We start from the raw sequence: 23689 nt of genomic DNA, 5'->3' as shown, positions 1-23689 counted from the left end.
GCATTTAAAATATTTTCTCCAGTCTATTTTATCCTCCATAGACCTTCCCCTAAAAACAGACTGGAGACCAAGGGGCAAGTGTTGCCAATTAAACCAAAGCACCAGGCAGTGAAATGTGAGAAAATCAGAGAAAAATATTGTCATAGAAAGTTACAGAACTGGAGCGCTTTTACTCCCTCAGGCTTCATGAATTAAACACATGCCCCAAACACCCTGACCAATCCCCTCTGCTGCCATGGGATCAGGGAAATCCTCCCAGCTCAGCTTGGCAGTGTTCATCCTCACCTCCTGAGCATTCCCAGGTCTCCCAGCAAGGACATTCCCCAGCCCCAACCCAGGGAGCAGCCAGAGACCTGGGAAGTGACTTGTACCCAGAAATGGGAACAGAAATCAAAGTGTGAAATTACTGAAAGCCTGAAATGATGGGAAAGCTCTGTACTGCTGAGGGAAAAGATTCTCCTGACTTTCCAAGGGAAAAGCCTCATTCCCCCAGCAAAGGTCCTGGGTTCCTCCTGCAGCATCAAGGCACTGTTCCAGACAATCCTGTACTTAGGAAACCTCAGTTTCACCTTCCACATATTCTTAGACTCACAGGAAGGCTTTTGTTCTCTTTCCAAGTAAAATTTCTGATGGCCAAATTTACACCTAGGTAGGTCCTGCAGTTTGTCCTTTAGGAGATTCTGCTCTGTTGGGCTTTGAGCTGAGACCCAGAGTGGGCAGAATTCCAGGGAAAGACCCCACACTCACCTCCCTGAGAAAGGCTTTGGTGTTGAGGCAGCAGCAAAGCCAAGAGCAATGGCTGTGTGCAGATGGCCTTGGGGCCAGGCAATGGTGCAGTGCCCCAAGCACGCCGGGTTTATAGCAGTGCTGGTGGGTGGGACAGGCCCCAGTTGCTGCTGGCACAAGTGGCCTGGGCCAAGCCGGGAGTGCCCCATGGCTGTGGGGGTGCTGGGGCTGGCCCTGCTCCCTCCCTGCTGCAGGGCCAGAGGCTGAGGGGCCTCCTGGGGCTGTTGCAATCAATGGCACCATTGTCCCCATGCAACACCTCTTGTGACACCCGCGGCACAGCGGCACCGGGCTGGGCAGGAGAGGGATGGGATGGACAAGGCAGAGTGGTTCATGCTGGGAAGAGTAGAAATGAGGAAATGGTTTGCTTCTTTCTGTCTTCTCATTTTATCAGTTCTATAAATACTCATAGTGGCATGTGGAAGATCAGTCTGAATACTTCAAATGTGCTCAGCTTTGTATGGTGAGAGAACAGATTTAACTCTCATTTCACCTCAACAGCCTTGTCTGCATTGTTTGTAGAGAAGGACAAAATATAATTTCAGGTTTTGCACAGGGGAAGGAAAGGCCACAGCAGGCAGGCTTGATATGAAGATCTCTCACCAAACTATCCAGTTCTAGAGAACAATGTCAACAGAAAGTTTTTGGTGTTGGTCTCTTCTCACAGGTAACAATTGACCAGAGGAAATATCCACAATCAGCAGCAGGGAAGGATTCGATTGGCTATTAGGAAGAGTTTCTTTGCAGAATCAGTAATCAGCATTGGGACAGGCTTTCCAGGGCAGTGGTGGAATTACCAACTCTGGAGTATTTCAAAGTCATCTGGATGTGGCATTTAGGGACTTGATTTAGTGGTGGACTTGGCAGTGCTGGAGCAATGGCTGCACTCAATGAGCTTGAAGGGCCTTTCCAACATCACTAATTCTATGACTCTCTGATTCCTGGGAGAGAAAGCTGTTCCTGAGCCAGGCAGGGTCCCCAGTTACTCTTATACCCACAAGTACATAGACTCACACATGTAGTGAAGCATTCAAATGCCAGAATCTGAGCTTTGCTCTGCAGACAGGAAGAGGCCCCTGCCTTTCATGGAACAGAGAATTGTCACCCCAGACTGCCTGAGATGGGCAGAGAGGCCAGGACATTCTGCATACTCCCATGGGAAAACAAATGTGGTCCTTTCCACAGCAATAGTACCTTTTCACAGGTCACCTAGCCCAAGATGTGAACAGCTTCCTCCTGCACCTGGGCCAGAGGCTGGAATGGGGTGTGGAGCAGCACAGCTATAGCAAGGAGAGCTGTGGTGCTAGAACAGGACAAGGATGAGCAGCAGGGACAGCTCCTGTGGGGTGCCATGGCCATGTCCACTCAAGGGACACAGCCCCCAACACAGCTCTGCACATGGAGCCATGGTTGTCAGGGACAAGGGACATGTGGGACTGGCAGGAGCAGCACAGGGATCCCAATTCCCCAGAGGGAGCATCTGCAGGGCAGCCCCAGCACAGGCAGCCCAGCCAGCCCGGCCCAGCAGGCAGGGCCAGGCTCAGCGTCCCCAAAGCACGGCCAGGCAGGAGCATCCCCAGGGACACAGGCGCTGCTCAGCCCCAGCTCCATGCCCAGGGCCTTCTGCTGCCACCAAGGCAGTGGCAGCCCCAGGGGCAGCAGGCACAGCAGCCCTGCAGCAGCAGGACACACAGACACAGCCCAGGCCTGCAATGCCAAAGTGCTTGTCTTTATTCAAGGCAGGAAAAGCAGCCCCTGCCCCAAAGACACCGGGGCTGGCACCACAGGGCTCCAGCCCAGCAGCACCCAGCAGGAGCAGCTGCCACTGCTGCTGCCAGCCCAGCTGGGCACGGCACAGCCACCAAGGCCAGGGGACATCAGCACATGGGGACATCAGCACATGGGGACATCAGGAGTTGATTTTCAGGAGCCAGAAGCGAATGGGATGTCCTTCTCAGCAATTTCAGGGTTTTAACTCCACTTACTGTAAGGAGAAAACAGAGAAGCACATCACCTGGTGAAACTTTCCCTGCCACTGTGTCCCCTGCCCTGCAATGCCCAGGGTGAGGTGCAGCAGAGTCAGGCTCAGGGCAGGTGAGGTGCAGTCCTTAGTGCAGCCAGGTTGCACCTGGGCTATCTCAGTGCTGGCAGCCCTGGCTCCAGGCCTGTGCAGATACAGCAAGTTTGGGATCATGTCCTCAGTGCTGCCCAAGGACTGGGAATGTTTCCCGCTTTGTTGGCTTTGGTGAGTGGGGAGGCCTTGGCTGTACTTTGTCCCCTTCAGCCCCACCCAGGGGAGCTCCAAACCCTCAAAGAAAAGACTTCTCCATTCCTTTTTGAACATCTCTCTCAAAACATAAATGCAGGAGAATATTTATCATGAATTGTCAAGAAAGAAATATTAAAAAGATTTTTCTGTGGGAAAAAGAGAAAACTCAGCCAGGAAATCCAGATCTTACCTTTTGCAGCACACGGCCATGTCTGAACATCTTCCAATAGTTCTTAGAGGGGGACGACATCTTACAGAAGAACAAAATCCTCCTCTCTGATTGCATTGAATTCTACTCCCTGTTTCCATGGGGAAAGACACACAGAGAATAATTACAGCAGTAATCTGGCAGAGCAGGGTGTGCTTGCAGTCCTTCCTGTGCCATGATTCATGGGGCCTCTGATGAATAGTCCTTGTCCACCCCTTGCAGGGATCATCCCTTGGGGTTGTGAGGATTTGGGACACTCAGTCTGATGAACCACTGGATAAGAAGTGTCACCTTTGTGCCCCAAGAAACCCCCTGTCCAAACACCTCCTGGGGCTCTCTGCCATCCCTGTGCAGGGCAAGACACTCCTAAAGAGGAATAGCTGGGTGCAGGCTTGGAGCCTCAAAACCAAACCCCTTCTTAACCCACAGAACAAGCCAGGTTTTTTTCCCATGGGGTCTCTCCACCCTACATCAGTGTTCAGCTGGGAACTCACTCAAAAACCAGCTTTGACCTCGATACCCCATTACCTTCTCATTACTCCTACAAACTCAGTCACTTCCAGGGACACTGAATTACCATTGGTACAGGCTCACACTTTCCCCCATTTCCCCTCTTCCCATCTCACCTGAAGCACCCCGGACCAACAGGAGGAGCAGGGGGAAGAGCAGGAACAGGATCTTCATGGCTGCTGCCTCTCCTGGGTCTTCACAGAGCTGCAGAGGGGACACCGAGACAATGGGGACATGCAGGACCCTGGGTGGTGCAGAAACCTGGGCTCTGGTTCACCAAACTGTGGCTGCTTCCAGCCACAGTTGATGATGGTTCCTCTGCCTTTGTCTTTAGAACAATTCTTAGGTCTGTGCCACCCTTCAGTACCTGGGGTATTACGCTATGTCTTGGTCTATAGGAAATCAGTGACCTAAGAGGATTCATTCCCATGACCTTTCTCAGAGCTCTTCCAAAGACCTTTCCTTAGAGCACAGACCTGAGACCAACAGTTGCCAATTCAAACCAAATAAATGACCAGTGAAACTGGGGAGAGGGAGATAAAATTGCTTATGGAATTACTGAAAGCCTGAAATCATGGGAAATCTCCCTACTGCTGTGGGAATAGAATCTCCTTCCTTTCCTAGGGAAAGTCCCCATTCCCCCAGCAAAGATCTTGTCTCCTTCCTGCACCATCAAGGCACCATTCCAGTCTCTCCTGTACTTAGGAAACTTCAGGTCCACTTCCCACAAGTTCTGGTCTCTTAGACTCACCTGAAGGCTCTTATTCTCTTTCCAGTGTCGCAGTTTAACGAAGTCTGGTTTTCAGTTGGGGTGCGGTCCACAGGCCGCGGGGGTGGTTCCCTGTGGGGAGCCGGCAGAGCCAATGAGCTGGTTAGTTCTGAAGATTGACACCCCATTCAACCACTTAAAAGAGTTGAACACGCCTCCTTGGAGACACATTTGAAAATGAACCAAGCGCTGGAAAGGTCTTTTGGCTTCCGGCCTTTGAACGGGAAACTGGCCAGGCCCAGCAGGCCCTGTGTGGCCAGGCCAGCTCAGCCCACAGCAGGACATGGCATGGCTGAGATTTTTGCCCTCTGAGGGGTGGTGAACAGGCTGAGATTTCTGCCCTCTCGGGGGTGGTGAACAGCTGCTGAGCCCCTCATCAGGGAGCTCGCCAGGCCCTGTCCTGATGGGGCAGCTCAGGCCCCTTCCCAGCGGGGCCAGGCCTCTTTCCCGGCTGTGAAAAACGCCAGTCACTTGTTTTTAAAATTTTAAAAGTTTAACAGTAATAAAATAGTTATAAAAATAGTAATAGAATTAGAGTAATAGTAATTTGGACAATTTGAATTAGGACAATAGGAGACCATAAAAACAAAGAGTTACAGATGTCCGGGTACCTTTTTCTGGTCAAAATAAGCCCAAAAAAGGACACACGTTAACAGAGGACTGACACTTAAAAACAACAGCCTGTTGCATATTCATACATCTCATACATGATGCATAAATTCCATTCAAATACAGGATTCTGTCTGGTCAGTGTCAGCTTCTTCCTCTGAATCCTGATGGTGTTTTCATGGCTGAGCAAAGCATGAAGAAGTTCGTTTTTCCTGATAAGAAAGCAATAAATTCTCTTTCTCTGAAAGATTTAGGTGTCCTGTGGCTGCTATCTCGCTGCGAGTCCTTTCTTTAAAAAATATCTTAGATAGCATAGTTTCTATTTTAACATTACGTTATAACCTAAGACTATATTTAACACATTACTTAAGAAAATTAATACAGCATAACTTTCTGACATAACACATATAATATTCATTTTAATATTTGTGAAAAGCCAATCATAAAATACGCATTTTTCACACTGGCGGAGCCCCCAGGTCCTTTTTTCCAGCAGCACTGCCGGGCCCTGCCCGCTGGGAGCTATTGTGGCATTCGCATTCTCTGGAAAAATCCCTTCACCCAAGATTTTTTTCCTGGGAAGCTGAGAAGCCTCAGAGAAAGGAAAACAATTCTTATCTCATTTGCTTCTCCTGTGTTATGCTCACATGTGGAATGTGTTTGGAGATTGTTTACCCAGAGGTGATTGTTTCATTGGATTTTGGTGAGTTGTTTTCACTCATTGGCCAATCAGGGCCAAACTGTGTCAGGACTCTGGAAAGAGTCACGAGTTTTCATTATTATCTTTTTAGCATTGTGTAAGTATCTTTTCTGTATTCTTTAGTATAGTATAATTTAGTATTCTTTAATATATCATAGTATCATAAAGTAATAAATTAGCCTTCTGAGAACATGGAGTCAGATTCATCATTCCTTCCTTCACTGGGGATCCCAGCAAATACAATAGGTTATACCAGCACTGTGAGCAACCATGCAGCCAGGACCAGCACTGGCTGCCATCGGCTCTGGGGTGGCCCCGAGGCCAGGAGCAGCCAGAGCCAGGACTGGCCACGTGGCCGCTGTCATTCTGGGCTGGGAGCAGCCACGTGGACAGGACTGTGTGGCTGAAATCAGCACAACCAGGACAAGGGCAAATAGCCGTGGCTGCCTCAGCATGGCTCACAATGAACTTTTTTTAGCTGCTTGTCTTGGTTTGGGAAGACAGCTGCCTGCTAAGGAAGGCAAGAGCCTCCCCTGAAATGGAGAAAATGAACACCCCCCCCAAATAGCTATAAATTTTAAATTAAGGGGCTCTCAGGCAACAAAAGTTATGGGAGCAGGAAATAACAGTTTTTTAATAGGGAAGAAAATAAAAGGATAAAAAATAACAATGCAGTACACTAGAACAACACTGACAGAGTCAGAACACAACCTGACACCCTGTTGGTCAGGGTGTTGGTAGCAGTCCAATTGGAAATGTGGCTGCAGTCCTCCTGGAGTATCAGGTGTGGTTCTGCTGGAACAAGGATCCTGTAGAAAAGGGTGTAGTCTTCCTCTGACAATCCAGGGGAAAAAGAGGAAGCTGCTGTTCCTCTGGGAATTCCAGTGGAGAAGTGTGCTGGTATTCCAAAATCTCAAGATTATAGCTGGGTAGCAATGTTTGGCTCCTCCTTCTGGGTGGAGCATCTCCCAATGGGATGCTGTAGTTCTTATCAGTCATGCAGTGACATTCAATAGCCTGTTATCAGCAGAGGTCCCCTCCTGATGGAGTAGTGATTGTGATCACTCAGAGAGAGATAAGGAAAACTGCCCACTTGACAAAAGACAGCTGCCATACAAATGGGAATAGAATACATCTTGCCTTGCAATCTGGAACACTGCTTTTAGCCAGTCATGCTGCAGACAGAGGGACAAAACTGGCAGCAGCAGCTTTTCTTGGTTTTGACATTTTGCATGAAGAAAAGCTGAGTAGAGCTAGTGGCCAGCACGGCTCACACAGTGTTGGCAGAGATCTCGTGACCAAGAGCGAGAGGCACTGTGAGCGATTTCCCTGATGGAGCCTGGATGGGATCAACCTTTCAGCGCTGAAGAACTCTATAAAAACTGTTTGAATTGATAAAGCTTGAGAACAAATGAGCCTACAAACACTGGTTCTCTGCTGAATCAGGAAAAGGAAAGGTGAAGACACGTTGAGAGAACAACATGAGACATGGAGGTCAGTGAGGAAGGCGTCGAATTCTAGATGGGAGGGGATTGAGGAGATGCCTTAGTTTCTGGGCTGAAATTCTCTATGGTGAAAATATAATTGATATATCAGACTTAGTTTGTTCCCTGTAATTCATGGCATGCATCGGCGGATGGATGTACCGTTCTAACTACAGCCATGAGCAGAAGCACCAGTGTTGAAGATGTTGCAGCAGCAGATGTTGCAGTAGCTATGATCCAATGAACAGAGAGAGATAAGAAGTTTTGCCCTAGGAATAAAAGAAGAAAACATCTGTTTTCCCAGAGGTGGATGAAGAGAACTTTTGCTTCTATGCTAGAAATGGTCATCCTTAAAATATCACCCCAATAAATTGACACGGCCCATGAAATCAGCTGTGGGACAGCTGCAGGGCATTGGGAGGGACTTTCACACTGCAAACAGATTTTCCTTTTCTGAGTGGCTGATTCACTGTGACATTGAAGCCACAAGAGAACTGTTTCTTGTGTAAAGCTCTCCATAGCATGGCAAGACATACTCCTCTCCCTAAGAGAACTGAAGATAGACTATTTTAGAGGTGGTAAACTGCCTGAAAGTCCCAGGTTTTGTCTCATTACAATGTCAGTGGGAAAGAAAAGAGGTTGTGGGGGGAGGAGAAGTGTTCTGAGGAGTTATTCTGATTTCTTATTATTATTTCTTTTAATTCTGTTAATAAATCTTTCTTTATACCCTTTTACGTTTTAGCAGCAGAAAATGAGTAAATAATTCTAGTGGATGCATGGGCATTTGGCCAGCATTAGACCCACTGCACCGAGCCATCTCTGATGGCCAAATATTCCACCTGGATGCTTCCAACATTTTGTCTTTTTAGAGACTCTGTGGTGCTGGGATTTGAGCTGAGACCCTGAGTGAGCAGGATTCCAGAGAGAGACCATGCATTCACCTTCCTGACAAAGATCTTGGTGTTGAGGGAGCCGCAAAGCCAAGAGGAATGGCTGTGTGCAGATGGCCTTGGGGCCAGGCAATGCTGCAGTGCCCCAAGCACGCTGGGTTTATAGCAGTGCTGGTGGGTGGGACAGGCCCCAGTTGCTGCTGGCACAAGTGGCCTGGGCCAAGCCAGGAGTGCCCCATGGCTGTGGGGGTGCTGGGGCTGGCCCTGCTCCCTCCCTGCTGCAGGGCCAGAGGCTGAGGGGCCTCCTGGGGCTGTTGCAATCAATGGCACCGTTGTCCCCATGCAACACCTCTTGTGACATCCGCGGCACAGTGGCACCGGGCTGGGATGGGATGGAACAGATCTGCACTGCAGAGGTGAGGGGAGCTTGTGGTGACAGCTGCAGGGTCAGTGCCAGGACAGGTGAGCACAGGGAGAGGAAGGGCCATGGCAGGCAGGGATGATCTGAACATCCCTCACCAAAATATCCACTTCTGGAAGGCAATGGCACAGAAAGCCTTTTAGGGGTTAGTGTCTTCTCTAAAGTCACAGCTGAGACCATCAGAGGAAATGGCTCAATTAGCACTAGGGAAGGCTTAGACTGGATATTAGGAACAATTTCTTGGAAGAAAGGGAGGTCAACCATTGGGTCAGGCTGCCCAGGGCACTGAAGGAGTAACCATCGCTGGTAGAATTTCACAGCCATGTAGATGTGGCACTTGGGACATGTGTTAGTGCTGGGGGAACAGTAGGACCCAACGATCTCTAAGGGCTTTCCAAACATTAGTAATAAAAAGCCCATTATAACACATTACATTATGTCAAAAACATAATGCAAACTTTAGTAGTAAATTCTCTGAGTCTATGACTCTTGGGAGTGAAAGTCTTCACTGCAACAGGCAGGGACATAAGTTGCTCCCATGGGCATGTGGACATGGACACACACAGGTATTGATCCACTCAAATCCTAATGCCTGAGGTTTGCTTTGCAGTCACTGATTTTGATGGAGCAGTGTTGTCACCCCAGACTGCCTGAGATGGGCAGAGAAAAGACAACACATTTATTACCTGTGTGTACAATTTTGGACATTTTCTGGCCATGCTAATTTGGAGCCATTTCAGAGGTCACCCTAACTCATGAGCTACAGGAGCTACATGACCTGCTCCTCCTGCCTGGTGGCACGGGGTGTGGAGCAGCACAGCCACAGCAGGGAGGGCTGTGTCACAGGAACAGGACAAGGATGAGCAGCAGGGACAGCTCCTGTGGGTCACCATGGCCATGGCCACTAAAGGGACACAGCCCCCAACACAGCTCTGCACATGGAGCTGAGGCTGCCAGGGACAAGGGACACCCATAAGGAGCAGGATCAGGATAAGGATCCCAATTCCCCAGAGGGAGCATCTGCAGGGCAGCCCCAGCACAGGCAGCCCAGCCAGCCTGGCCCAGCAGACAGGGCCAGGCTCAGCGTCCCCAAAGCACGGCCAGGCAGGAGCATCCCCAGGGACACAGGCACTGCTCAGCCCCAGCTCCATGCCCAGGGCCTTCTGCTGCCACCAAGGCAGTGGCAGCCCCAGGGGCAGCAGGCACAGCAGCCCTGCAGCAGCAGGACACACAGACACGGCCCAGGCCTGCAATGCCAAAGTGCTCGTCTTTATTCAAGCCGGGAAAAGCAGCCCCTGCCCCAAAGACACCGGGGCTGGCACCACAGGGCTCCAGCCCAGCAGCACCCAGCAGGAGCAGCTGCCACTGCTGCTGCCAGCCCAGCTGGGCACGGCACAGCCACCGAGGCCAGGGGACATCAGCACATGGGGACATCAGCACATGGGGACATCAGCACATGGGTCCAGCAGCCAGAAGCGAGGGCCATGTCCTGCTTGGGAATTTCAGGGTCTCAGCCCCAGGGACTGTAAGAAGAAAAGAGACAAGCACATCAGCTGGTGTATCTTTCCCTGCCACTGTGTCCCCTGCCCTGCAATGCCCAGGGTGAGGTGCAGCAGAGTCAGGCTCAGGGCAGGTGAGGTGCAGTCCTTAGTGCAGCCAGGTTGCACCTGGGCTATCTCAGTGCTGGCAGCCCTGGCTCCAGGCCTGTGCAGATGCAGCAAGTTTGGGATCATGTCCTCAGTGCTGCCCAAGGACAGGGAATGTTTCCTGCTTTGGTGGCTTTGGTGAGTTGGGGAGGCCCTGGCTGACCTGGGGCTGCTGCAGTCTGACTCCCAGGGCAGCTCCAAAACCCACAAAGGCTTTTCCCTCCCTTCTTTGGCATCTCTCCCACAAGGACTAGATAAACAGATTATGTCGCAGACATTCACAGGAAATAAATTTGCTACATATTTCATTGTGGACAAAAGAGGGAACTCTGTCCTCAGGCAGGATTCCAGACCTTATCTCTTGCAGCACACACTGTACAGTGTGCATCTTCCAATGGGTCTCGCAGGGAAGTTGCATCTCCCATAAGTGCAGAATCCCCCTCTTTGCCTGCATCCAGCTGAATTTTGGGTTTCCATGGGGAAAGAAACATACAGAACAATTAAAGCAGTCATCTGTAATGGCAGTGTGTGGTTGCAAAAAGCTGGTGGTGTTTGTGCATTTCTGGCCAGTGGATGGAATCACCTCCAACCTCCCCACAGCAAAGATCACACACAGGGCAAAAGAATATTCAGAGACACCCCAAGAGGAACAGCTGGGTTCAGTGTGGAAGCCTGAAACCAAACCCCTTCCTGACCCACCAAAGAAGCCAGTATTCTATTTCCATGGGCTCCTTCCACCCCAAGTCTGTGTCCTATAGAGCTATCACTGGAGAAATACCTTTCTCCTCAATCCCCCCTTACCTTTGCATCACTCCCACTAAAGTGGTCACTTCCCAGGACATGGAAAACCCCAGTAATGGAGGATCACACCTCTCCTCATCTCCCCACTTTGCCTCTCACCTGAAGCACCCTGGACCAACAGGAGGATCAGGGGGAAGAGCAGGAACAGGATCTTCATGGCTGCTGCCTCTCCTGGGTCTGCACAGAGCTGCAGAGGGGACACCAAGGCAATGGGGACAGGCAGGACCCCAGCTGGGGCAGGAGCCTGGGCTCTGTGGTTCACCAAACTGCAGAGGGGCTGCCTCCAGCTACAACAGATGATGTTACCTCTACTCTCCTCTTAAGAACAATTATTAGTTTTGTGCCTCCCTGACAACCTCAGGAGCATTTAATGATGTTTCAGTCTGTGGGAAATCCATTACCTCATCTGATCCTTTTCCAGGAGACCCCACAGTCACCTACCTGATGAAGATCTGGGTGTTAAGGCAGCCACAATCCCAACAAGAATCACTGTGTCCAGTGGCCCTTGGGTTCAAGGAGCACTTTTTTGGCCAAAACACTCTGATTTTATATTGTTGCTAACCATAGGGACATTCACTGATTTTTGCTGATACATCTCCCCTTGGCCAATCAGAAAGCCACCCATCCATATGCTGAGGATGCTGGGGCTTCTCCTTTTCCCTCTCTGATGCAACAGCAGAGGCTGAGGGGCCTCCTGGGGCTGTTGCAATCAATGTCACTGTTGTCCCCATGCAACACCTCTTGTGACACCCATGGCACAGAGGCACCCAGGCTGTGGTGGCATGGCATGAACTGCCTGGGATGGACAAAACAGCCTGGTGGGTGCAGGCAGAAGTAGGAGCCTGTCCCAACCAGTCTCTCCTGTGAGGGTAGTGAGGCCTTGGCATAGGTTGCCCAGAGTTTGCTGCCTCATCCCTGGAAATGTCCAAGGCCAGGTTAGACAGGGCTTGGAGCAACCTGGGATAGTGGAAGGTGTCCCTGGTCATAGTGGGGGTTGGAACTGGATGACCTTAAAAGCCCCTTCTTCCTCAAAGTATTCTGAGATTCTCTGATAAAATATCTCTCTCTTCCTGTCCTCTCAGTTTGCTTAGGGAGCTGGTGCTTTGTGACACACAGAAACATTCAAAAAATGTTGCTTTCCTTCTCTTTTAGCATCACAAGAACAGCTTCATCCTTGCCAACGTGACTTGCATTCCACCTGCCAGGAAGTGATAAGCCTAAGGATGCCTTTCTGATATCTACTCAAATTGTCAAGCAGTGCAAAGAGGAAATGCACTCAGGGGAGACCACACCTCAGCTCATTCTGTCTGAATCCACTGCTTCTGATACTGCCCTACTCGGTACAAAATCCACAAATGTGGTTCAACAGCAGCAAAACGCTGTATAAAAATGGGCAATCTGTGGGAGATTAGTGAAGGAAGGTGCATAGGGCCTTATCAGGCCTTAGAGGTGTGGGCTTGATCAGGAGAGTTTTTGGATTTATAGGAATTCTGTGATATTTCAGAAAGATAAAGATCAAGGTGGCTTGTGGAGGAAAGATCATGAGAGAGAAAGAAGCAATGTATCCATGGCTGCTTCCTGGCCATGCCCTACATCCTTCTTATTACCTGTCCTACATTCCTAGTGAACTTTATTTGTAACCCTTTTTTGTACAAACAGTTTGTGCCGTGTCTCCAGGGTGCTGGTCCATTGCTCAGAGACACCAAAGCTCCTGGAGCTGGATCCTGGAGAGGAGAATGGAAATTGAGGTTGGATACATCAGGGACACAGGGGCTGGTGTCATCTCTCAGAGAGATGCACGGAATCATGGAATGGTTTGGGTTGGAAGGAACTTTAGAATTCATCTCATTCCAACCACTTCCACTATCCCAGGATGCTCCAAGCCCCATCCAACCTGGCCTTGATGCATGATGGGGACATTCCTCGAGCATCAATCTGTAGAAGTAGGACTAGGTGTCCACTGCTGGGTCCTTGGAATATCTTTGCTCCCAGAGGTTTGGAACCAGACTCAGGACCAGCCCAGAGCCAGCACAGCCAGGGATTGCTGCTTATGGTGTGGAAGTGACTTCTGTAATCCCCACTGCAGGGAGGCCATGGCTGGGGCCAGCCCTCCATGGGAAGCTGCTCTGACCTGGGAGTCTTGTGCTTGACCCCATCAGAGCTGCAGCTTGGCCTTGCTGATCCAGACCCAGACTTGGACCCACGTCTGGCACCCTGATCTGACCCTGTACCCACAGCAATGCCCAAAACCCCAGCAGAGGCTGCTCCCACCCCTGGCTGCCCTGCTCCATGGAGGGGAGCCCTGGGTGTCCCCAGCATCCCCGTGGTCACTGCCCCATGGCAGTGCTGGGGCCACCCCCATGGCACCCCTGAGCTGAGCATCCTGGATCTGCACACCAATCATCCACAATGACCCACCTGGGCTCCTAACTGAGCCCCCAGGCCTTGAAACCCTCCCAGCACTGACCCCCAACTCAATCCCAAGTTCCTGAGAAGCCCCATGGCACAGCCATCAGTCCCTATTTCCTGTGGAACAGAATGATTTCTCCCACCCCCCAGATACCCCTGGACCCCACAACACCCCTGGTGCCTCACAGCTGGGGATGGACCCAAGGACACCAGGCCAGTGTGTGTCCCATGGAACAGCCCCACAAGGACTCCTGACCCAGCTTGGGAGCCAGTGGACAACCAGCAGGTCCCCACTGAAATTAGGGTGATCGCAGCCACCCCTCCACCCTGTGTGAGAGGTGCTGGGGTCCCCTTGCTGAGCCACAAGACTGGCATTGGGGTCCCTGTGAGTGTCACCTGTGTCCCCCCTCCCACCACGGGTGGAGATGCTGGTGTGGCTGAGGCCACCACGGAGAGAGGGTGGACGGTGGGACAGTGTTTGTGTGTCCATGTCTGCCAGGAATTCACCCCATCCTCTCTGCCCTTCCCTACACACAGAGGAAAGAGATGCACACCCAGGATACACATCTTGGCAGTGGCAATGACCACCACTTATATTGGGGACGTTGAGGGATGGGATTCCCATGGGATCCAGGGAATGGCTGTGCGCGGTTGCTCCGAGCAGCATCGTCCCGACGGGCTGGTGTCCTGCTCGGGGATCCAGGAGCCCATCAGGGATACCAGCGCCTGTGGGATGGAAAGGTCTGGCAGTGCCTGTCCCACCAGGGCAGCAGTGAGGCTCAGCAGTGCCCTGTACCCTCGGGCTGCAGAATCCCCGGTTTTCCCCCAACAGCCTCACCCCGAACCCCAACAGCAGCAGCAGCCTGAGCCCTGCGGGCAGCCCTGAACTCACATCCGACAGCAGAATTCCCGCTCGGAGCAGAGGCCGATGCGGCCGATCCCCGGCGGGCAGGAGCGGTGGGAGCAGAATCCCCCGCGGCGCTCGCACTCCTGCGCTGATGCTCCAACCGGGGACAGCCCTGCAGGGCACGGAGAGAGGAGATGTCACTGACATCTTTTATGAAAAATCCATTCCTTAGGATTTTTCCTCCTGAGAAGCTGAGAGGCCTCAGGAACAAAATGTAAACAATGATTATCTGCTGCTGTGGAATGCAGCAGGTGGATCTGTGATTGGTCTCACGCCGTTGTTTCTAATTAATGGCCAATCACAGTGAGCTGTGACAGAGAGTCCGAGCCACAAACCTTTGTTATCATTCTTTCTTTTTCTATTCTTAGCTAGCCTTCTGATGAAATCCTTTCTTCTATTCTTTTAGTATAGTTTTAATATAATATATATCATAAAATAATAAATCAAGCCTTCTGAAACATGGAGTCAGATCCTCATCTCTTCCCTCATCCTAAGACCCCTGTGAACACGGTCACAAGGAGACTTTCAGCCGAGATGCTGAGCACTGCCCCTGGTCCCTGCACAGTCAGCGTCAGCCCAGCTCTGCTTGTCCCCTGCCACAGCTGCTGAGCAGGTGCCTGCAGCAGAAATCCAGGTGAGTTTGTGCCACTTGGATGGGAGCAGTCACCACACCCCTAAGCAGGCTCTGTGAGAGGTCTCCATCGTGCCTGCTGCCTCCTTCCTGGAGCAAGGGAGAACTCCAAGGGTAGAAGAAGGATTTCCCTTCCTCCCTGCTCCTCCTCCTCCTCCTCCTCTCCAGCAGGGCTGCTGTTCCCAGTGCTGCTGACTCAGAAATGCAAGGGTCAGGAGGCATGGAGAGGGGTCAAATCCCAGATTTAGAAGGATAAGAGCTTTAATACAATGCCCCAGCTCTGATCCCAGCAGCAGAACCTGCAGCTGGAGTCTTTCCTTAAAGGTGTGGGGTCAGAGGGACCCCGGCAGGGATGGCACAGCCACCAGGAGAACTCACCCGTGACTCATCAGCTCAGGTGACAAATCCTCCCTAAAAAAACACCGACAGAGGACAAACCCTCCACATTTCCTACCTGTCACTCCCTGGAGCATCAGGAGGAGCAGAGCACAGAGGACGGGCAGGATCCGCATGCCTGGGAGTCGCCAGCAGAGCCGCAGCCCTGCGGGGAAGAGAAAGGAGGCAGAGGTGAGTGGGAGGGTCCCTTCCTGCGGGTCGTGCAGCACCTGCACGGGGACAGAACCGAGCAGAGGGGATCTGACCAGTCACTGGTGGGAGGATGCACTCAGCAGCCCGGGATTCAGAGATTCCTGGCACCAGTAGCAGCAGTTTGGTCTCTCCACTTGTCACAATATCCCTTGGGATGGCTGAGTCCTCCCAATGTCCAGCCCCAAATCTTCTTTTTCTGTCCCTTGCCCTGACAGAGAAAAACAAGCAGAGCTTTCCTCATCTGACACCTGAGAAGGATTCCCAGGCTTCCAGCTCAGGATCTTGTGTCATCCTGCCTTGCATAAGGGTTGCTCAGTGCTGTGGTTTGCTGGACAGCTCTGGGGACGCACACACAGAGCATCCCTGTTCGTTGGGCCTTGGCAAACACTCAGCTTTCACCACACAAAGGAGCTCTGTCCTCCTCCCCCCGCGGGCAGCGAGCTCTCTATGCTTCACTTGAAAATAACTGGGAAGACGCCACTTGGGATGACATCCACAGTCCTAGGAAGGACAAGCTTTAATTGTGGCTTTGTTTGCTGGAGTTTGCTGTGTGTAACCCTTTGCTGTTTGATGGAGCATCTTCCTAAACATTTTCAGCCTTGCTGCAGTTTCATCAAGGGCTACTGTCGGGGTCTCTAGCTGGTCAGAGTGACCCTGAGAAAAGTTGGAAAGTCTCTTTTCCCAGCAGGGCGCTTGAAGAAAGAGTCAGGGATCTTCATTTCTTGGTCTTCAAGGTCATTTATTGTATCTTATCTATAAAATTCTTTCTCCTGTCCTGCCGAGGTCTGCTCAGCACAACAGTCAGAGGCACTCTGCCTGCTCCCAGGGTGGTGTTATGTCTTTATACTAAAAATTACGTGTACAATATTTACAATCACTTCCCAATACCTATCACCTATGTTAGACAGTGAGCTTCTACTCTAAACCAAGCCAAAAGTGCCAACATTATAGCAGAAGATGGAGGCCAAGAAGAAGAAGAAGAAGAAGAAGAAGAAGAAGAAGAAGAAAGGCTGGACACACCCAGATCCCTCCATCTTGCCCCCCTGAATCCCCATTCTAAAAACCCCAAAATCTACTTTTTCACCTTGTGATAAATTTGCTATCATTCTACTTAATTTGTCATGGCTTGCAGATCTTCATCTAAGGTTGGTAATTTGCTCCATGGGCCATAATCAAAACCACAGGCATTTCTGGGCTCTGTGCCAGGGTCTCTGAGCCCCCTGGCAGGGGTCTTGGCCGTCCTGGACAGCCAGAGGGATGTCCTGAGTTCCAACATGCTACGTGTGTGGGGATGGATGTTAAAAACACACTCATGAGCGCTCACCTGAATCATGGAACCACACAATGATTTGGTTTGGAAGGGACCAGGAGTTTCCAGCCAGCTGCCATGGGCAGGGATGCCTTCCAATAGGTTCTCCAAGCCCCATCCAACGTGTCTGAACACTTCCAGGGATGGGGCTATCACCACATTTCTCTTCACAGAGAAAAGCAGAGCACAACTTCTCAAAAATATTCTGAGATTCATATTCTCTGAACATCAGAGAAAAAAAAAAAATCCTTATCTCATTTGCTGCGCCTGTGTTGTTCACAGGTAAAATACATTGTAGAAAATTGTTTACCTAAAAAAAAATTGGTAATTAAATTCTAGTGTGAGTGTTTTAATTCACTAAGCAATTAAATCCAAGTATGTGTGTGTCGGGACTGTCAGCTGACAGTCATGAGATCCTGTGCAGTTGAGTGCAGTTAAATACTTAACAAATTCAATTTGAATATAATGTAACATAGTGTAATATAATATAGTGTAATATAATATAATAATATAATATAATATAATATAATATAATATAATAATTAATTGACCTTCTAATTAAATAGAGTCATCCTCATCATTCCTTCCTTCATTGAAACTACCTTATTTCTGATATGGGGCAGCCACAGCTTCTCTGGACAATACATGAATATACCTTTGATCCAAACAACTCACCATATTTCATTGTTTTGTCATTCTCCAGTGAGGGACATTGTACAAACTATCTGCAGATCTGTACCCAGGGGGATCACTGCTACTACTCTGCCATGGTAGTCAGAGCACTCAGGGCAGCTTCTTATTTCCTTCACCACTGAAGGAAATCCTGATCCTACAGCTGCAGCCAGAAAAAGGGAAAAGGCCATGCCTCAATTCTTTTTTAATATCTGCTGAGCTGTCTTGGCATCAAAACCCCAAGAGAGAAGGGAGTGGGAGCAGCTATGTCCAGTAGTCAGGTTCCTTACAGGGCTTCATTAAGGGGGCAATTAGCTGCATCTCTGTGCTGTTGCTCTTTAGCACAGACATCAGCTAATCCTTGGAAGTGTCCAAGGCCAGGCTTGACAGGGCTTGGAGCAATCTGGGATAGTGGAAGGTGTCCCTGATCATGGTGAGGGGTTGGTTCTATATGATTTTAAGGTCTCTTCCAACCCAAACCATTTTATGATTCTCTGATTCTATGAGTTTGAATGTGTAGAGTGCTGGGGAGATGGGATTGAGATAAGAAGCAGGGAGGAGATGTGCAGCATGGATCCCTGGGGGTTTCAGCCTGTTTCACCCTAAACTGGCTCTTGAAGCCATTCCCCATCCATAAAGGCAAGGACAGATCTCTGTGGTGGTGAGTTAAAGCATGATGGGACTGGATTGTGCATGATGGGACTGGATTGTGCATGATGCTGCCTACAGGCAGATGAATCTAAAATTACAGGGGCCGAACCCTCCCTGCAAAGTCCTCAGTCCTTGAGCAAAAATCTTGTGCCATTCCAGTTTGTGAAACATTCACCTAGTGTGGATTGTGCAAAAATCTCTTAGGACATCAACTGTAAATTGCTGGTTTGACTCCACTTGGCAACTTCCTGAGGTTTCCATCCAGGGAGATCCCTTGGAGGAGGCTGTTGGCCCAGCTTCCTGCCCTGCACAAGGCTGTGGTTTCAATGGTGCCAGAGTCTTTTGCAGAAATACCTGCTTTGAACAGACCCAGAGAGTGAGGGAGCTGGGCCTGTTCAGTCTGGGGAATACTGAGAGGGGATCTCAACAATCCACATAAACATCTCCAAGGGTGTCAGAGGATGGTGACTGACCCTATTCAGTGGTGCCCAGCTGCAGGATGAAGAGCAGTGGCCATAAACTGAAACACAAGAAACTCCACTTCTACTGGAGGAGGAACTCCTTTATGTTGAGAGTGGCAGAGCACTGAACAGCTGCCCAGGGAGGGTGTGGAGTTTCCTCTTTGGAGACATTCCAAACCCACCTGGATGTGTTCCTGTGCCACAGGCTCCAGGTGACCCTGCCTTGGCAGAGGGGTGATTGGATGATCTCCAGAGGTGCCTTCCAACCCTAACAATTCTGTGATTCTGTGAGGGTGGGCAAGTGCTTTGCAACAAATGGGCAGCTCAGGGTTTCCAGTCAGTCCTTTGCACTTGAGTTGCTTGCTTCTATTAAAACTCAGCCACTACTGCTCCTTCCTTCACAGAAACACAGAATGGTTTGGATCGGAAGGGACCTTTAAGATCATCTCATTCCAACTCCCTTCCATGGGCAGGGACACCTTCCAGTACCCCAGGTTGTTCCAAGTCCCATCCAACCTGGCCTTGGACACTTCCAGAGGTGGGGCAGCCACAGCTTCTCTGGGCACCAAGGATTCCTTGTCAGCACAAGGATGCTCCTGACTGAGACAGGATGCTCCTGCAGGGACAGGAGCTCTCTGAGCAAGCTGCACCTTCTGGGTTTTCTGCTGTGGTCAGGGCAGTTCAGGCTGAATTTATTGGAAGAGAGGTGATCAGAGGCACAGTGGGGTTGGCCTCTCACACAAGTTTCTATAATTGCTTCAAGCAATGTCACAGGTCTAACTCTGATCTTCTGATTTGCAACTGCAGCCAATATAAATTTTGCAGATTCAATCCAAATTTATGGCCGACAGAAATGGCAAGGGTAAAATCACACTTCAGATTACCAATTTGTCCTGCTCAGTGTGACTGTAGTCCTCATAATAAAACAATATACTGTTCCCAGGTCTGAAAGCTCTGGATCAGGAGGTGGGAACCCCAGGCTTTCAGAGCAGAGGTGCTATGAAATGCCACATGGGAGAAGACTTTTGTGCTCCCAGTGGAAATGGTGATTGATCTCAGTCATGACAGAGAATTCCCTAGCAGGCATGTGTGGAGAACTTGCCAACACTCATTCAATCAGCAGCCCAAGAGGGGTAAATATTTTGGTGAACTACACATTCCTGGCAGGTTTAAATTAATGTCAGAATTCTTGTTTAAATTTTTTTTGTGAACTATACATTCTTTGCAGGGTTTAGATTAATTTCAGAATTCTTGTTCAAAATTCTTAATGGAAATAAGACTAAATGGGAAATTAATTACTTTTGGAAATTAATGACAACACCACACAGGGCAGCCATGCAACCTCCCCACATCTTGATTTTATTGAAAGAAGAATGACAGATCCTTGGTGGCTGCTGCAACAATTCCTTGAATCCAACGATGTCAAAAGCGATCACTCCTGGAGATCCTCCACAATTAGACACACTACAACCTACACAAAGGAAAGGATCCTCAGAATTATGATTATAAGGAAAATCTTGATGCTTGGGATTCAAATGATGATTTGGGAAGTCATCTTTGCCCCAGAAAAGTCCTAAACTTACCACCTACAGCAACTGTACCCAGAACGACAGGAGCCCAGGTAATCGTTGCCACGAGGGCATTTCCCCCTGTGGCAGAAGGTCCCACGATACCCACACTCCATGTAAGGTCTCCTGGGTCTTGCCAAGCTTCTACCTTAAAAAAAGAACAAATAAACAAAGATGGGAGACATTTTATTTCCAGCAGGGATTTGCATTTTGCTTAATCCCTGTGAGCTGACAAGGACGTGACAGTTCAGTCCTGAGAGGAGGAGGTCTGTGGGCACAACGACCAAGCAAACACTCTAATTCCTTCTTCCCTACCAAAATAGGATACCCACATTCAAATTGCCTTTTGGGAACGGGCAGCAGCCTGTGCTATTCCCAGAACAGGTTTTATCCATGAAGGTGCTAATTGTCAGGAATCAAAACAACCCCAGGGAGCAGACCAGCAATTAGGCAGGAGGTTGCCTGGCCCTGTTTGGTCGATTAATAAAGATGCAAGCCTGGCAGCTGAAGTGTTCTGGATGCACCTGACTGAGTGCACATGAACCAATTAATTCCAGTTTCCAGCTCATCCATGGAACATTGCAAAGTATTCAGAGAGAGGGGAGCTTGTTCCAGCAAACAGGGAATGGATATTAAACATGGACAGTACCCAGCACATCCCTGGTGGGCTGGATTCCCAGCATGTGAGTAGAGTGATACAAACACACCCAGAAAATGCCAGGGAGTAATAAAAGAGTGGTTTAAAGGGCGAATAAAACACTCCTGATCTCAAACTTGTGGTTTGTGGGGCACTGCAGAGGTGGCTGTGAGCAGTCTGAGCTCTCAGGAACACTTCTCTTCCCAGATACAGATAAAATTTCTGGCTTTAATATACCCAGAAGGTCCTACTGATAACAGGCCAAGTGTCCTCTGTGTGTTAAATAAGGACATAAAACAGACCAAAGGAACTCTTTGCCTCTGGGAACTGGCACAGGCAGAGACCCAGGCAAGAATAACACCAGACAACCACATAAAATCATAGAATCACAGACTCATTTAGGTTGGAAAAGAACTTTAAGATCATCAAGTCCAATTGTTAACTCAGCGCTGCCAAGCCCACCACTAATCCATGTCCACAGGTGCCACATCCAGATGGCTTTTAAATCCCTCCAGGGATATATCTATGACACTTTTCCCACATTTCTGGTCTGCTGCAGTTCATCACAGTCTTTTCCCATCCTAACTTCCCTAGAGGACACTTTCCACCCTGTTCCCACAGAGATCAAAACTCCACCAGCTCCTGCTTGTGCACAGAGCACCCTGCAAATGTAGCTGTGCCATTTTCAGGGCTGATATTAAAATACAATCCCATTTTCTGGATAATAGGGTTGGTTTGGGGTTCCAGACAATCCCTTTTTCTGGATAATAGAGTTGGTTTGGGATTCCAGTCTCCTTTGCACCCCCCAACAGGCATCATGATTTTGTGCCTCTCCACCTTATGTCCCAGCTCCCAAAGCAAAGGATATTTGAAGAACATGGGGCCAGATTCCTTTTTCTTTTTTTTCTGTGTGGTTTAAGATTACTTGGTCATGATTTAATTTGTTTGTTGGGTGACTCAGAGGCAAAGTGATTTAAGTACAAGCCTGCAGGGTTTAATGGGGAAAACACTGGTGCTGAATGGTAATTTTGGGGTTGCCCCTTTCAAAGTGATGCTTGGAGTATTTGCCTGCTAATTTCACTTCTCATCTGTAATCTCCAATGAGCTTTGATGATTTATGTGAGGATTCTTTGCAGGACGCAGCTTGGTCACACCCCAAAGGGGACAAGAAACCTTTGCAAGACACCAACACCTTCTCTTCAGTCCCTCAATTTACCTGCAGCTCCCTGAAATGCCACCAAGAGGAGAACAAGGAGCAAAGGAAGGATTTTCATGGCAGAGGGTGGGCTGGGATCCTGGGTCACTGCAGAGAAAGGAGACCAGGACTTTGGTTAGAGCCTTGTCCCTCCATAGTCCCAGAAGTGACACAGAGAAATGTTCTTCAAGACCTGGAAGTTACCTAAATGAGGTTATTACACATTTTTGTAATGATTGTGTCTATTGTCCTAAGATTTTCCTGGAGCACACCTAAGATCATGGCATGTGATGCAAAAAATTCAATTTTATATCCCCTTTTAATTAATGCATCAACTGACCAGCAATTTGTCCTGAATTTCTCGATAACTTGCAATGCCTTGCAATGAATTTGATCTGGAAGGCAAAGCTGTTAATTCAGAAAATAAGACAATTTTTACTATAGTTATACAAAAAAACCCCATGGGTTTTCTCAAGCTTTTCTACTCGGAAAAAATAGCAGAAAAAGCAATTTTCTTCCCAATTAACTAAAAATCCAGCTTCTCCTTATTCTTGCTTGGATGCTGTTGTTTATTCTTCCCCTCAAGAATTACATTATTTCCAGGATAAATTTTTGAGTATTTCCATTTCCTGCAGCCAACAAAACCTCCTCTCCCTTATCAACATTTGACACCTCTAGAACTGGCTCATGACAGTCTGGAGCCACTGCACAGCTAAGACTATAAAACAAACTGCAAACAGATAAACAAGAAAGACATGAAGTCTCCATCCCATTTAAGGACAAAACCTTTTGAGAGAGGCTGAATAATGAGAATATTTTGGTTGTTACCAGGCAGGAGGAGCTCTAAGCTGGAACAGTCCCAGGACCAGCGTCAGCCACCCGGAGGAAGATGAAGGAGCAGAGCGTGGGTTTGTGCTGTTCCTGGAGGGTGATGAGGGATGTTTGACCTCCACAGCCTTCTGGTGGCCAACGAGGCTTTGGGGAGCTCTGGGGGCACCCAGTGAATCCTCTTTGTTCTAAGAGGAACCAAGGTCTGGCTTTCAAACCATTGCAGCATTGCCTCGGGAAATGTGTTGAGATGAGAAAAACCACCCTGGGCCTCCTCCCTTTGAGCAACCCTTTGGCCACAGCAGCTCAAACAGACTCAAGATCTGTTTCCATCTGTTCTCAGAGGTTTTATATTTCCTTACAAACATGAACAATATATCACCATAGAAGTAAAATAATCATCAGCTGGAATGTTAAAATAAAACCCACTGAACCTATGTTAAATGGGAAGTCAGTTCTTTGGAAATTCAGGAAGAGGGTTAATGGGCTGTCATTAATTCTACATCATTAATGCTGTTGGGAGGGAAAATCTGGACAATTAAGAACATGGAGAAGATCTGCACTAGGGAATGGTAGGGAAAAAATGAGAGAGGAAAAGACAAATCGAAGAGTTCAGAATAAAAAAGGAAAAAGTGGTTTGGGGTTTTTTTCACATTTTTTCACCAAAACATTTTCATTACTAGGTTACCTGCATGGCACATAAGATATGTTATGCCATATCTATTTATGGAAATTATTAC

The 23689-nt window shown here is 49.0% G+C and overlaps 2 protein-coding genes across 2 annotated transcripts; both read right to left on the bottom strand.

Moving 5' to 3' along the window:
* Positions 1-9900: 9900 nt before the first annotated feature.
* Positions 9901-13609, bottom strand: LOC139599872 (spheniscin-1-like). The gene is made up of 3 exons (XM_071447560.1): positions 11181-13609; positions 10646-10750; positions 9901-10169 (listed from the first exon to the last, which is right to left on the bottom strand). Exons 1-2 carry the CDS (start codon positions 11248-11250, stop codon positions 10647-10649), a joined length of 174 nt encoding a protein of 57 aa, XP_071303661.1. The 5' UTR covers positions 11251-13609; the 3' UTR covers positions 9901-10169; position 10646.
* A 469-nt stretch (positions 13610-14078) lies between these two features.
* Positions 14079-23071, bottom strand: LOC139599863 (gallinacin-5-like). The gene is made up of 5 exons (XM_071447547.1): positions 22950-23071; positions 22143-22229; positions 15495-15581; positions 14395-14521; positions 14079-14228 (listed from the first exon to the last, which is right to left on the bottom strand). Exons 2-5 carry the CDS (start codon positions 22198-22200, stop codon positions 14213-14215), a joined length of 288 nt encoding a protein of 95 aa, XP_071303648.1. The 5' UTR covers positions 22201-22229; positions 22950-23071; the 3' UTR covers positions 14079-14212.
* Between the last annotated feature and the right edge of the window lie 618 nt (positions 23072-23689).

The sequence above is a fragment of the Agelaius tricolor genome, unplaced genomic scaffold, assembly GCF_023055355.1.
Source record: "Agelaius tricolor isolate 1412-34295 unplaced genomic scaffold, bAgeTri1.0.p SCAF_1, whole genome shotgun sequence".
In the NCBI taxonomy this organism is placed as follows: domain Eukaryota; kingdom Metazoa; phylum Chordata; class Aves; order Passeriformes; family Icteridae; genus Agelaius; species Agelaius tricolor.
This window is presented reverse-complemented; position numbering and strand designations above follow the sequence as displayed.

Excerpts from the sequence above, each read along its gene's own strand:
- LOC139599872 (XM_071447560.1), bottom strand. The coding sequence starts at position 11,250 with ATGAAGATCCTGTTCCTGCTCTTCCCCCTGATCCTCCTGTTGGTCCAG. Across the intron at positions 10,751-11,180 it reads TGCTTCAGGTGAGAGGCAAA|CTGGATGCAGGCAAAGAGGG; the intron begins GTGGGGAGATGA and ends CCCAAAATTCAG.
- LOC139599863 (XM_071447547.1), bottom strand. The coding sequence starts at position 22,200 with ATGAAAATCCTTCCTTTGCTCCTTGTTCTCCTCTTGGTGGCATTTCAG. Across the intron at positions 15,582-22,142 it reads GGCATTTCAGGGAGCTGCAG|GGCTGCGGCTCTGCTGGCGA; the intron begins GTAAATTGAGGG and ends TCTTCCCCGCAG. Across the intron at positions 14,522-15,494 it reads GATGCTCCAGGGAGTGACAG|GGCTGTCCCCGGTTGGAGCA; the intron begins GTAGGAAATGTG and ends CGTGCCCTGCAG.